General features: G+C 41.5%; 1 protein-coding gene across 1 annotated transcript in view; it reads right to left on the bottom strand.

Annotated features, from left to right (window-relative positions):
- The window catches only part of CNGB3 (cyclic nucleotide gated channel subunit beta 3), a 97,039-nt gene that overhangs the window by 34,603 nt on the left and 46,951 nt on the right, over positions 1–15,485 (bottom strand). The window contains exon 12 of the mRNA XM_040261703.1: positions 3,234–3,317. Coding sequence (XP_040117637.1) covers positions 3,234–3,317 — 84 coding nt within the window. The remainder of the gene's footprint in view (positions 1–3,233; positions 3,318–15,485) is intronic.

Below are 15,485 nucleotides of genomic sequence, written 5' to 3'. Positions count from 1 at the left end.
TTTTGAATATGCTATCTAGGTTGGTCATAACTTTTCTTCCAAGGAGTAAGGGTCTTTTAATTTCATGGCTGCAGTCACCATCCAAAGTGATTTTGGAGCCCCCCAAAATAAAGTCTGACACTGTTTCCACTGTTTCCCCATCTATTTCCCATGAAGTGATGGGACCAGATGCCACGATCTACTATTAATTAAACCCCTTCTTTAAAACAGAAATGGAAGCAGAGAAATGTGGCTTGGGTCTCATGTCTTTTCATTTCTGCTCTTCCCTCTGCTTACTTTCTTCCCTTCCTTCATCTGTGTTCAACTGCTCTGTGTTTATTACTAAGTGATGGGTGTGATGTAAGGAAGAAATTAGAAACGAGAAGGCTGCATCTACTCGGCATTTCACACTTTGTTAAGCAAGTTTTCACTGCTTAGGGGCGTGAGTGCTAAAGTTTCTATGAGTTGTCTCAATTTTCAGTCCCTGCTGCTATTGGAACAAATTGAAAGGCTATTTGGGTGCATTAAGGCCATGACATCCTAAACGCATCATTGATCAAAAGGAGTCCTTTAATTGAGCTGTGGTTTGCATTTCCCATTTTAATGAAAATGATTTCATATCATCAGTATGCCCACTTTTAATCTGGGCTTATTCATGTGGGCTTATATACTCTTGCCTGGAAAATCCCATGGACGGAGGAGCCTGGTGGGCTGCAGTCCATGGGGTCGAGAAGAGTCAGACACGACTGAGCGACTTCCTTTTCACTTTTCACTTTCATGCACTGGAGAAGGAAATGGCAACCCACTCCAGTGTTCTTGCCTGGAGAATCCCAGGGATGGGGGAGCCTGGTGGGCTGCCATCTATGGGGTCGCACAGAGTTGGACACGACTGAAGTGACTCAGCAGCAGCATATATTCCTCAGATGGTAAAGAATCTGCCTGCAATGTAGGAGACCCAGATTTGATCCCTGGGTCAGGAAGACTTCCTTGGAGAAGGGAATGGCAACCCACTCCAGTATTCTTGCCTGGAGAAATCCTGACAAGAGAAGCCTGGTGGTCTACAGTCCCTGGGGTCGCAAAGAGTTGGACATGACTGAGTGACTAACGCTTTCACACTGTATTCCTGGTTTCATTAATATCACAATGTCTCACCCACATTTTCCTCTTTTACTACTAGAAGAGAGCTCCTTCCCAGTTGCCCTCCGTTATTCTTCTCCAGTGACTTCTTCCATAAATAGTTTTTCTTCAAAGTTACAACCTTGGTCTTTTTCACGTACCTTTTGTTGAGCTTCTTATGATATCAATTCTGTTATATGCTGGTTCCTAAAGATTTACCTCCAGTTGTATCCTCTCTCGCAGACTACATTATCTCTACCTCTGCACCTGGGTGCCTTAAAGTACCTTCCCTCTATTTGACTTTGTCTTTAGCCATTATCTTAGTTGATTATGCGCTTCAATTCCTTAAGTTTGTCAAGTTCTGTCTTGCCTCATGTCCCCAAGTCTTCATCTAAAGAACTGTCCTCTCTAGTTTTTTTTTTCCTCTTTTTAAAACTAGAGAACTATTTCTGTTTAGATTTTCACAAAGATCATGTCTCACAATCTGACAATCTCCCCACCTCTGAGTCCTCCAATCTAAATTAAGTACCTTTGCCACCATACAAATTCTGTGTTCCCTTCATAGAAGTTAGCAAGTTTTGGAGTTACATATTTATTTAATTTGCTTATTGTTTGTCTCTTCCATCAGGCCAGTGATATTCAACTTTGGCTGAATGTGAGAATCAGCTGGGAGGCCTAAAAAGTATTGATATGTGGGCTCTACCAGACCAGTTGAATTGCTGGGGATGGAGCCCAGACTTCTAAATTCTGGTGATTCTGATGTAGACTGTGAATTGAATACCCCAGCATCAGACAGTAGGCCTCTGAAGGACAAGAACCACCCTTTTCTGATATATACTGAATATATCCAGTATCTAGCATAGTGCCTGGCCCATAGCATTTCAAAATTATTTATTGGGTTTCACTGAATAAATGACACTAAAATTTTCCAGCTTTTGACTTGTAGTTCCATACATTCTTGCCGTAGACTGTTCCTTCCTTTCTGCCTGAGCTCATGTGAACTTTTTTCCTTTATCTGGAATGCCTGCTTCTTCTTTCTCCTAGTTCATGCTGATTCATTTTTCAGGACTTTGCTTGACCAGCATCTTCTCCAGGAGCTCTTACCAGTACCCCAGGGAGAAACATTCTCGATCTATGTCCCACTACAGCTTGTGCTTACTTCTCCCACCACATTTAACACGTTATTTTGGGATGGAAGTGCCTTTTACCTCCACTTGTCTCTAAACTCCCTGGGGTTTTGGATTATCTTTCATTCCTTTGAACCACTCATCATTCTCTGTGTTTAATTTTGATTGTTGCCTTCACAACTGATTTAATGTCTCAAGATGAAAAACCCAAGATCATCATTCCTTCTCTCTCCCTTAAGTTAGTAATCAGAGATATGCAAAAATACTCATTCTGGAGTTATTTATAATAGCAAACACTTGGAAATTGATTATGATACATTCATAGACTGGAATACTATGCAGCTTTAAAAAGGAGGTTGTAGATTACTTCCTATGGTATATTGTGACGTGACAAAGCAAGTTTCACCCATAGGGAGGTATGATGCTAATTTTATGAAACAAGCTGTAACTATTCATCAAGTGATTTATAAAAGAGATAGGTTGAAATATATTAATAGTGGTTATTTATGGATGGTGGAGATTTTGGCTTTGTGCTTTTATGTGTTTCCCATGTTAAAAATAATGACCATGTATTGCTTTGTAATTACAGTAAAATTTAAAAAATATGGCATTGATTATCCACTAACTGTGTGAGCTAAATGGAGGTAACTGATAGTTTGCTGAAGACATAAAAGGGTCAGAATCACCTTTCACTTCTTAAGGGAAAAGGTAGAATTAAGGGAAGGTATTTGGAATTAACGGGGTATGACAGTTGATGACTTCTGTATACACAAACCAACTTTTCAGACCACCCACACTCATATGCTATAAGTAATGAAATCCATATTGTTTTATTCTGTTTTGAACTCTGAAAGCACATTATTATTTTACAGAATTGCATCTCATAATTATTTTCATACTTTGGAACTCACCCTAGGCAGATTTTGCTTAAACTGTTCTCCTGACTTATATCTGAACTCCTCAAATATATTTATTTATGAGTCATGCATTTGAAAAATTGCAGGCACTCACCTTTTTGCAGACAAAGTCACCAGGTAAATAGACAATGGACTTCAATCTTAGCAGCATGTCATAAATCATCTGTGTGTCACAGCCCTAAAGAAAAAATAATAAAGAGAAAAATAATCCTTATCAATACAGCTAAGAGGCAAATATTCCAAGAGATTTTAAAAGGAGTGAAAATAAACAGTGATAGATTTTTGTCTGTGTTGATGCTAAAATATTAGTTGCCAGTAGATATGGACTTGTATTAGAAAAAAACAGAAAAAAAAAAAAACCCTACAGTATAATAGAATTTAGATGCTGGTCAGATATATTGGATCCCCCTGGAGAAGGGACTAGCTACCCACTCCAGTATTCTTGCCTGGAAAATCTCATGGAGAGAGGAGCCTGGCAGGCTAAAGTCCATAGGTTCACAAAGAGTTAGATACAGCTGAGTAACTAAGCATGCACTCCTGCAGATATATTTGGGTTTTAATCCTGTTTCCACTACTTATTGCTATGTATCTACATATCTCATGGCCTCATTTTCCTAGTCTGTTAAATGGGAGTTAAATGGTACTAATTTTGTAATAGTAAAATTTTACTCATGTAAAACTTAACATAATCTTAATAAATGATAAGTATTAAAGATTATGGTAATGTAATGGTAATAACAATTGATTATTAATGTAGTAACACTGACAAATAAAATATTTGCCACATCTTTTTCTTTTTAATAACATCTTTCATACATTTGCAAACTTGTATGTTTTTCTTCCCCAACTTGTCATCATCTTTAACAGTACTTAAGAGATACAAAAACAATATCTGTCAAATAAGTGACTGTTCATATTCAATTCAGTAGTGTAAGAAACAAATTTGATTTGTTTGAAAATATGTCTATATTTGTTCTTTGTCTAAATAATTATAATTTATCTATGTGTGTGTGTGCCTAGTCACTTAGTCGTGTCCAACTCTTGGCGACCCCATGAAATGTAACCTGCAGGCTCCTCTGTCCCTGGGGATTCTTCAGGCTGGAATACTGGAGTGAGTGGCCATTTCCTTCTCCAGGGGACCTTCCAGACCCAGGGAACGAACCCAGGTCTCCCACATTGCAGGCAGATGCTTTACCATCTGAGCCACCAGGGAAACCAATAATTTATCTACAAAACAGGTTAAAGAAAAATCTCACCTCACATAGTGATTTTGAATTTTCTACTTTCATTTGACTTTCTACTCCTCATAGTCAACAAAAGAGTCCAAAGTGCAGTACTTGGGTGCAATCTCAAAAATGACAAAATGATCTCTGTTCATTTCCAAGGCAAACCATTCAATATTATAGTAATCCAAGTCTATGCCCCAACCAGTAATGCTGAAGAAGCTGAAGTTGAACCATTCTATGAAGACCTACAAGACCTTATAGAACTTATAGGACTTCAAAAAAGAAGTCCTCTTCATTAGAAGGGACTGGAATGCAAAAGTAGGAAGTCAAGAGACACCTGGAATAACAGGCAAATTTGGCCTTGGAATACAAAATGAAGCAGGGCAAGACTAACAGAGTTTTGCCAAAAGAACACACTGGTCATAGCAAACACCTTCTTCCAACAACACAACAGAAGACTCTACACATGGACATCACCAGATGGTCAACACTGAAATCAGATTGATTATATTGTTTGCAGCCAAAGATGGAGAAGCTCTATACAGTCAACAAAAACAAGACCAGGAGCTGACTGTGGCTCAGATCATGAACTCCTTATTGCCATATTCAGACTCAAATTGAAGAAAGTAGGGAAAACCACTAGACCATTCAGGTACGACTTAAATCAAATCCCTTACATTGCATTACAGTGGAAGTGACAAATAGATTCAAGGGATTTGATCTGATAGGCAGAGTGCCTGAAGAACTATGGATGGAGGTTTGTGACATTGTACAGTAGGCAGTGATCAAGACGGTCCCCAAGAAAAAGAAAGGAAAAATGACTGTCTGATGAAGCCTTACAAATAGCTGAGAAAAGAAGAGAAGCTAAAGGCAAAGGTGAAAAGGAAAGATATACCCATTTGAACGCAGAGTTCCAAAGAAGAGCAAGGAGAGATAGAAAGCCTTCCTCAGTGATCAAGGTAAAGAGATAGAGGAAAACAATAGAATAAGAAAGAATAGAGATCTCTTCAAGAAAATTAGAGATACCAAGGGAATATTTCATGCAAAAATGGGCTTAATAAAGGACAGAAATGGTATGGACCTAACAGAACCTATTAAGATATTAAGAAGAGGTGGCAAGAATACACAGAAGAACTGTACAAAAAAGATCTTCACGACCCAGATAACAACGATGGTATGATCACTCACTTAGAGCCAGACATCCTGGAATGCGAAGTCAAGTGGCCCTTAGGAAGCATCATACGAACAAAGCTAGTGGAGGTGATGGCATTCCAGTTGAGCTATTTCAAATCCTGAAAGATGATGCTGTGAAAGTGCTGCACTCAACATGCCAGCAAACTGGGAAGACTCAGCAGTGGCCACAGGACTGGAAAAGGTCAGTTTTCATTCCAATCCCAAAGAAAGGCAATGCCAAAGAATGCTCAGACTACTGCACAATTGCACTCATCTCACAGGCTAGTAAAGTAATGCTCAAAATTCTCCAAGCCAGGCTTCAACAGTTTGTGAACCATGAACTTCCAGATGTTCAAGCTGGATTTAGAAAAGGCAGAGGAACCAGAGATCAAATTGCCGACATCCAATGGATCATCAAAAAAGCAAGAGAGTTCCAGAAAAACATCTATTTCTGCTTTATTGACTATGCCAAAGCCTTTGACTGTGTGGATCACAATAAATTGTGGAAAATTCTTGCAGAGATGGGAATACAAGACCACCTGACCTGCTTCCTGAGAAATCTGTATGCAGGTCAGGAAGCAACAGTTAGAACTGGACATGGAACAACAGACTGATTCCAAATAGGTAAAGGAGTATGTCAAGGCTGTATATTGTCACCCTGTTTATTTAACTTATATGCAGAGTACATCATGAGGAACGCTGGACTGGAAGAAACACAAGCTGGAATCAAGATTGCTGGGAGAAATATCAATAACCTCAGATATGCAGATGACACCACCCTTATGGCAGAAAGTGAAGAACTAAAGAGCCTCTTGATGAAAGTGAAAGAGGAGAATGAAAAAGTTGGCTTAAAACTCAACATTCAGAAAACTAAGATCATGGCATCCAGTCCCATCACTTTATGTCAAATAGATGGGCAAACAGTGGAAACAGAGAGAGTTTATTATTCGGGGCTCCAAAATCACTGTGGATGGTGACTGCAGCCATGAAAAGACACTTTTTCCTTGAAAGAAAAGCTATGACCAACCTAGGCAGCATATTATAAAGCAGAGACATTACTTTGCCAACAAATGTCTGTCTAGTCAAAGCTACATACATGACTTTTCCAATAGTCATGTATGGATGTGAGAGTTGGACTGTGAAGAAAGCTGAGCGCCGAAGAATTGATGCTTTTGAACTGTGGTGTTGGAGAAGACTCTTGAGAGTCCCTTGGACTGCAAGGAGATCCAACCAGTCCATTCTGAAGGAGATCAGTCCTGGGTGTTCATTGGAAGGAATGATGCTGAAGCTGAAACTCCAATACTTTGGCCACCTCATGCGAAGAACTGATTCATTTGAAAAGACCCTGATGCTGGGAAAGATTGAAGGCAGGAGGAGAAGAGGACGAAAGAGGATGAGATGGTTGGATGGCATCACCAACTCGATGGACACGAGTTTGAGCAAGCTCTGGGAGTGGGTGATGGGCATCGAAGCCTGGCGTGCTGCAGTCAGTGGGGTCACAAAGAGTCGGACAAGACTGAGTGACTGAACTGAACTGACTTTCATCAAATATTATTAGCTTTTCCTCCCAGAACTGTTAGTATGTAGCTGCTTTCTTTTTGTGCTTGTCCCTGTCCATTTTTTAGGAACATTATTATTTTCAGATAACTAATCCCATGCAGAAAAGCAAAGGATCTACCCCTAGTTCATGGATTGGATAATAATTTCTTTAGCAATTATGCTGCTGCTGCTAAATCGCTTTAATCATGTCCGACTCTGTGTGACTCCATAGACAGCAGCCCACCAGGGTCCCGCATCCCTGGGATTCTCCAGGCAAGAACACTGGAGTGGGTTGCCATTTCCTTCTCCAATGCATGAAAGTGAAAAGTGAAAGTGAAGTCGCTCAGCCGTGCCCGACTCTTAGAGACCCCATGGGCTGCAGCCCACCAGGCTCCTCCATCCATGGGATTTTCCAGGCAAGAGTACTGGAGTGGGGTGCCATTGCCTTCTCCATTAGCAATCATAGGTTTCCACAATAATTTCAGTAGCAAACACTTGACCTAGATCCATATAAAATTTACACCTCAGGCTTGCTTGACTGATAAGGAAAGTTAATGATTTATGATTGAAGTATTTTCAAATAGCCATGGGTGAGAAGCATTCAGATGAACTTGAAGCTAGGATTTAACAATTTGTTTGAGAAACTATAGCTTTTGGTTCTCTTGAATAGAGAGAAAGGCTTCTTAACACAGTCCAACACGTAATGACAAGAAGCTGCTACGAATCATGCCCTTGGTCCAATCGGAGGTGAAAGAGAGTGAGTCTAGTTGGGAATAATGTTTTAAGTAAACAGAAAAACAGTAATTTGTGGTAAAAGTTAATCATGCTGTAAGTTATGTCATGTAAATACCCACAAAACTTTTCAGGGCGGGGGGGGGGCGCTTACTTCTGCCTGGGAGTGCAGACAGGAGACGGGGGAGATGGGAAGAAGGTGCTCATGTGAGTGACAAAGCCGAGTCATTTGATGAGTGTGATTTATATTTGCAAAGATGTGCAAAGGTCCTTTGAGGAAGAGAGAAGTGTACCGCTTCTTTCTTTGTTATATATTGGCTTAGTGCAAAATGTATAATTTTTACTTATATTGACTTTATCTCTACTATGTCTCATAGGTTATCGTATTTGTTAAGGCAAATGACAAACATTAATTTCTTTCTAAAATTTATTATTTTGCTTTTAGTAAAGCTTCTCTAACTCTATGGCTCAAGTGTTCTATTTCTTTCAATGGTTTTACTGATTCAGAGAAATTTCATTTCAGAAATTGGTGTTCTGATCACTCAGAACTCTGTTAGGGGAAAAAACGCTTTATTTTAAGATCTCCCCCGCTAAAGGAAGTTCATGTTTTCAATATTTCAGAAGAAATTCATTAGAAATATATTTGGAAGTTCTGAACGCTTAAGCGTGACTAGAATATCACTGCAATGAAGGTAACTCTCAATTATTTATACTTATGGAGAATAATGGGTCTCCTTAGTGGCTCAGATGGTAAAGAACCTGCCTGTAATGCAGGAGACCTGAGTTTGATCCCTGGATTGGGAAGATTCCCTGGAGGAGGGCATGGCAACACACTTCAGTATCCTTGCCTGGAGAGTCCCTTGGACAGTGGAGCCTGGACAGAAAGAGTCAGACATGACTGACACAACTTACCATGCATGGAGAATAATAGCATTGCAAATGATCAGAAAGAAAAGATCTTTTAAAAAATCTACTTACATTTATTTTGATGTGCATAATTTGAAATTTGATGGTTTTGGCCTTAACTTTTACATTTCTTGCAGTCCCTTGGACTGCAAAGAGATCCAATGGGTCCATCCTAAAGGAAATCAGTCCTGAATATTCACTGGAAGGACTGATGCTGAAGCTGAAACTCTAGTCCTTTGGCCACTTGATGCGAAGAACCGACCCATTGGAAAAGACTCTGATGCTGGTGAAGATTGAAGGCGGGAGGAGAAGGGAATGACAGAGGATGAGATGGTTGGATGGCATCACCGACTCGATGGACATGAGTTTGAGTAAGCTCCGGGAGTTGGTGATGGACAGGGAGGTCTGGAGTGCTGCAGTCCATGGGGTCGCAAAGAGTCGGACACGACTGAGTGACTGAACTGAACTGAACTGAAGCCAAAATAAAGTTTTTAATTCCTTAAACAATTCCTGCTGGAATGAACTCTGATGAAAATTCCCGACTGTGTTATGTTAATAGGAATTATTAATTATTTGAAGTGTTGTTTTCCTATGGCAATAATTCCATAGATGTAAAGATGTATGCGGCAGTATCATTTTCAGTACTGAAAAGACTGGAAACAAGAAAAGCGCAATCTGTGGGCAGAGAAAAGTACTGACAATGTGTAGGTTGCAATAGCATATAGTGGTTAAAATCAACACACCGGTTTTCTCTCTCTACATATGGTTGAATTCAACAAATAATGTGTTCTGCACAAAAACAAGCTATAGAATAAGTTCACCGTACTCCAACTATGAAAAAAAACTGAACAAAATAATACTGCCGGTCACTGATGTTTATAGATAAAAAGTAAGATAAAAATGAGGATTGGAAGGCTATTCTTAAAATTATCCTAGTGGCCACCTCTAGGGAGGGAGAAAGGAGAATGCAACAGGGTCGAAGAACTGATTAGACCTCAACTTTCACTTTTATTAGTAATAGTGAAAATAAAGTAAAACACACATCCTAGGATTTCTTGTAGGAATAAAATCCTCTTCGAGAAGGACCACATTTCATCTTTTCTTTTCTACCTTTCAGGTTAACTCACTGGCAGAAAGCACTATAAAGAAACCTAATTAATGGAAAGTATTGGACCAAACTAGGAGATAAACCTTAAAATAACTTAGCAAACAATTAGTGCTTTCCTCAGTAGAAATGTCCAAATACTTAAAAGGAGAGCTTTTAGCTTATGTCTTGGATTTCCTCAGAGAAAAATATATGAACCATTACAAATATATTTTTTATCAACATACTTGCATAAAATATGGATTAATTCATGTAAATAGGCCATAGCGATTGTGTGTTAGAAAAAAAAAAATCTACAACTTAAACTTCATCAATTGATTCTGGACCCTAATGATTGCTTTGTGGACAGGTTGCCACTGTCCTTGAGGCAACTGTGATTTAGGACTAGGTCCTTCCTTTCTTAGTGAAATAAAATTTGTGTTAGGAAGCCGTTATATCTTATGATATATTTGAGAATACTTATCTCCTACCCCTCCCCTGCCAAATGATTATTTTCTTGAGATACAGTTTGCTCCATTATCATATGATTTAAAAGAATCACATCCCAAGGTTCGCATTTTTTTCTTTATAATGCAGCTCCATTTCCTTTATAGAAGTAATTAGGAAAAATTTCTGATTCTCAGAAAGTCAGCACACAGCCATTGTTTCATAAATGTTCCTTTTTCTATAAGCGAGCGTACCTGTGAGAGTGTCAATATTCACTTTTGTATGTATTCATCGTACATTTGCATTACATTTTATTTTCTTATATTTTTGTTTAATTTTTTTTTTTTTGTATCTGTTTAATTCTCTCAACCTCCCTTGTGAGGCCTGACATTCATTAATACATTGTCAACACTCTTGGATTTTAGATGAGGGAACAGAGGCTCAGGACGTCTATTGACTCTTCAGCTGAGGTCACGTGTGGAAGATATGTCGGAGGAAGACTCACCAGGGCCTGTGCAGGGGGAGCGCGCTGTTTAATCTGCACTCTGAGCAACAGGGCAAGACAGTGGCTTCCATCTCCCCGGTGTCTTGCCAGGGCTAGAGGCATGCCAGGTACTAAATAAATAAGGCCTGACATCCGTCATGAAGTTGTTAGAAAGCATTCTCTTTTCAACAATGGGAAGTTCAGTGCCATATAAAGTTGGATTCATATTTGAATAAGGCTCCTGGAGATTTGAATGAAGTTGGGAGAAATTCTATTTTTATTCAACACATGAGCTATATGTTAGATGAATGTTCCCATAGGCAGGAAGTCCTTTTAATACCGGCCAAATCTGAACACAATTGTCAAGTTGGTAAAATTTATCTCTGGGTGCTAACCTTCTCAGTCTTGAAGGATTTCTTCATTTCTAAGCTCATTCTCCCTAAGTTATTTGAAAATGAACTCAAGATATTATCAGTAATATATAACTCACTGGGACTTTCAGTCACCCTCAAGTATAAGCAAGAATCTTCAAGGCTTTTCTCAACTCAGCCCTGTTTGTTATAAGAGGCCTTGCTCTGTCCCATCTGAAATCGTGCTCCCACTAAGCCAGGGATGGGTGATACGTCTAGACAGGAATTCTGAACCCAGTCGCCCATACTATCGACGATGCCAGTCATGTTATTGATTGGTAGCTTTGGGAGCAGCAAAGTCAAATGTGATAAATAATTTGCAAGGTATTATGATGGCATAACTTATTGAGTTCTAAGTGATCTTACACAGAACCCTATACTTTCATATTTGCAAACACGAAGAGAGTCATTTCCATCAGGCTTTCCCTGAGAACTAACAATAATTCTCTTTTTCTAGGAGCCTCAGTATCACAGTCAAAATGAGAAGTCACAGGCTGGATGCAACCCCGAGGATGAATCTAACCAATCTTCCTAGGATCAAGCATGGTCACACACTGGTTTTACCTGCGTGAAAACTCCTCTGTGGCTGAATCAGTTTTATTCCCCAGGGACAGTAATAATAATCACAATATATGAATAATGTACTTATACCTGATGTATTGATATAAGCACTTCGTATGTTTTGAGTTACTGAATTATCACACAACAGCCAAGGATGTCATCTTCTTTATGTAAAGTTTGCCTACCTTCTGGGAGGCAGTGGGGAGAAGTAACCACAGGGGCACAGGCTCTGAGGCACCGCACTGGTGCTTTAGAGAGAGTGACTGCTCAGCAGGTCTCGCTGAGTGGAGTTCATCCGGGTTAAAAGCTCAATGTCAGAATACTTTCAACAAGTCCAGCAACAGTATTTGGAGAAGGCAATGGCACCCCACTCCAGTACTCTTGCCTGGAAAATCCCATGGACGGAGGAGCCTGCAGGCTGCAGTCCATGGGGTCGATGAGAATCGGACACGACTGAGCGACTTCCCTTTCACTTTTCACTTTCATGAACTGGAGAAGGAAATGGCAACCCACTCCAGTGTTCTTGCCTGGAGAATCCCAGGGATGGGGGAGCCTGGTGGGCTGCCTTCTATGGGGTCGCACAGACTCGGACACAACTAGAGCGACTTAGCAGCAGCAGCAGCAACAGTATTACTAATACCACCGTGGTTAAACATAAAGTTAAAAATGAAAAGTAGTAAGCCTCCTGTAGTGCTCTGATTTCAGGCCCCTGGGAAGAAGTATGTGAACAGGTGGACCCTTGGGCGAGGGGAAGAAATAACAGTGCCTTTCCCATGCCACCCCTGGCGCAGTCTGTCACTTACGGACCAAACCCGTCTCCGCGTGCTCCCTGTCTCTGACGTCACCGCCTTCCCAGGCTCTGCCTGCCGCACCAGGACGAGTCCCAGCCGCCCCTGAGGGGCCTGTTTGGGAAGCGGTCCGCACTGTTGCCGGAGCAGCAGACGGTGAGACGCTTCGCGCTTCCCTTGACAGGCCCGTGGCACCTCCGTTTCCAGTTTGGTGTCTTTCCTTTCCTACCTTGGAGCTGGGGCTCTGTGTGCTCAGCCGTGTCCAACTCTTTGCAACCCCCTGGACGCCCATGGAATTTTCCAGGCGAGAATTCTGGAGTGGGTTGCCATTTCCTGCTCCCGGGTCTTCCCACCCCAGGGGTGGAGCTCACGTGTCTGTGTCTCTTGCATTGGCAGGTGGACACCACCGCTCCATCTGGGAAAGTGAAAGTCGCTCAGTCGTGTCCGACTCTCTGCGACCCCATGGGCTATACAGTCCATGGAGTTCTCCAGGCCAGAACACTGGGGTGGGCAGCCTTTCCCTTCTCCAGGGGATCTTCCCGAACCAGGAATCCAACCGGGGTCTCTTGCATTGCAGGTGGATTCTTTACCAGCTGAGCTATCAGGGAAGCCGATCCAGGAAGTCCTACCAATAAGCTGCTGCTGCTGCTAAGTCGCTTCAGTCGTGTCCGGCTCTGTGCGACCCCATAGACAGCAGCCCACCAGGCTCCCCCGTCCCTGGGATTCTCCAGGCAAGAACACCGGAGTGGGTTGCCGTTTCCTTCTCCAATGCATGAAAGTGAAAAGTGAAAGGAAAGTCGCTCAGTTGTGTTCGACTCTTAGCGACCCCAAGGACTGCAGCCCACCCGGCTCCGCCATCCATGGGATTTTCCAGGCAAGAGTACTGGAGTGGGGTGCCATTGCCTTCTCCGTACCAATAAGCAGGGGCCTCTTTTTCAGTTTATAAAGAATGCAATCTTAATTCTACACACTAGGTGGCGCAACAGAACTTTCACTAAATTTTCTCCCATTTCTGGTAATTTAGTGGTGGACACGAAATGTGATTTCCCTAGCATTTAATTTGATAAAACATATTTAAAAATCAATACAAAAGTAATAAATCAACAGATAGGAAGGGAAATTGTCCAACCTCATAGGAATGAATCACTCCTTATTAGCTTAATACTTGAGTTTGGGCTGGAAAAAGAGACCCATTTTTGTGGGAAAAAAAAAAGTTAAAAAATGACTATTCATCTCGAAGCTCTTTGGAAACTCTGACCACCCCATGTAGAAGGAGAAAATCTTACTAATTCACCACAATTGATTGAAGCAAAGTTTTAGTGAAATTCTGTGACTTTAGTTCTACCTGCTTTGAACAAGAGGGGGAAAACCGTATGAGCTACAAGGTCTTAGTAGGAGAGTAGCAAAGAGTGTGTAAATTTAGGTGTCTGGTGTGAAACTAATCGATGTGCTGAGTCTAAGTCTGTGACATTCACCGCAGGATGCTATGTTGCTGTTTTTTTGATTCTGGGGACACTTCTCAGCATCTTACTACTTATCTAGACAGGGCTGGTGGGGAGCTGAAAGGTCTCATCACCGAGCTGCTAAGACTGTAGCCTGTACAGTAAAAATTTGCTTCCTGCTCTTTGGCCTCAGTCAGGTAAATAGTTTCTACTTTCTGTAAAATGAGGGGTCATAAAACTTTTCTCAGAGACTTGCTGTGAGAATTAACTGAGAGAAGATAGCAAAGAAGATAATATAGTACAATCAGAACCCAATAAACAGTAGCTATGATTTTTGAGAAGTAAAGAACCCATCTGGCAATGCAGGAGACATAGGAGATAAGAGTTTGAACCCTGGGTCGGGAAGATCCCCTGCAGAAGGCCATGGCAACCCACTCCAGGACTCTTGCCTGGAGAATCCCATGAGCAGAGGAGCCTGGCGGGCCACAGTTCATGGGGTCACAAAGAGTTGGACACGACTGAGCAACGTAGCACGCATACACACAAAGCAAGGTCCACTCCATTATGGGGGTTGGCCTCATCCAATAAACTGAAGGCCTTCAGTGAAAAAAGTCTGAAGTTCCCCGAGGAGCAGGGCAATCTGCCTCCAGATTGCCTTTGGATTTGAGCTGCAATAGTAACACTTTCCAGGGTTTCCAACAAGCTGACCTGTCCTGAAGGCTTTGGATCTGTCGGTCCTCATGATTACATGAGCCCTTCTTTAAAATAAATCCCCCTTCCAGTCGTGTCCGACTCTGCGACACCCTGGACCGCAGCCCACCATGGGATTCTCCAGGCAAGAGTACTGGGGTGTGCTGTCATTCAGGGACGGCCTGAATCTCCTGCACCTCCACCATTGGCAGGCTGATTCTCGGGAGTACCCTAATACAGGGGCCGTAAGACGACTGGCTCCAGCAAGGTATGTGGTGACAGCCCTGGGAATGAAAGATCCGGGGCAGCATGGACCACTTTCATGGAACATTGTCCGCATTAGAATTTGTGATACTCCAGCATGACTTACATTACTTTCATTAAAGCATGAGGACACTCACCGTTTCCCTAGTAAATAAACAAATTTCACAAGGTTAAAAGGAAAGAAATATAAGCACGTTGTTCTTTGGAATGGAAAAGGTCAGTTTTCATTTCAATCCCAAAGAAAGGCAATGCCAAAGAATGTTTAAACTACCGCACAGTTGCACTCATCTCACATGCTAGCAAAGTAATGCTCAAAATTCTCCTAGCCAGACTTCAATAATACGTGAACTGTGAATTTCCAGATGTTCAAGCTGAGTTTAGAAAAGGCAGAGGAACCAGAGATCAAATTGCTGACATTCGTTGGATCATCGAAAAAGCAAAAGAGTTCCAGAAAAACATCTATTTCTGCTTTATTGACTATGCCAAAGCCTTTGACCATGTGGGTCACCACAAACTGTGGAAAATTCTTCAATGAGCATACCAGACCACCTGACCTGCCTCTTGAGAAACCTGTATGCAGGTCAGGAAGCAAAAGTTAGA

This window comes from Oryx dammah, unplaced genomic scaffold (assembly GCF_014754425.2).
Source record: "Oryx dammah isolate SB20612 unplaced genomic scaffold, SCBI_Odam_1.1 HiC_scaffold_19, whole genome shotgun sequence".
Taxonomy (NCBI): domain Eukaryota; kingdom Metazoa; phylum Chordata; class Mammalia; order Artiodactyla; family Bovidae; genus Oryx; species Oryx dammah.
Note: the sequence above shows the minus strand (reverse complement) of the source record. Positions and strands in the feature narration are given on the sequence as shown.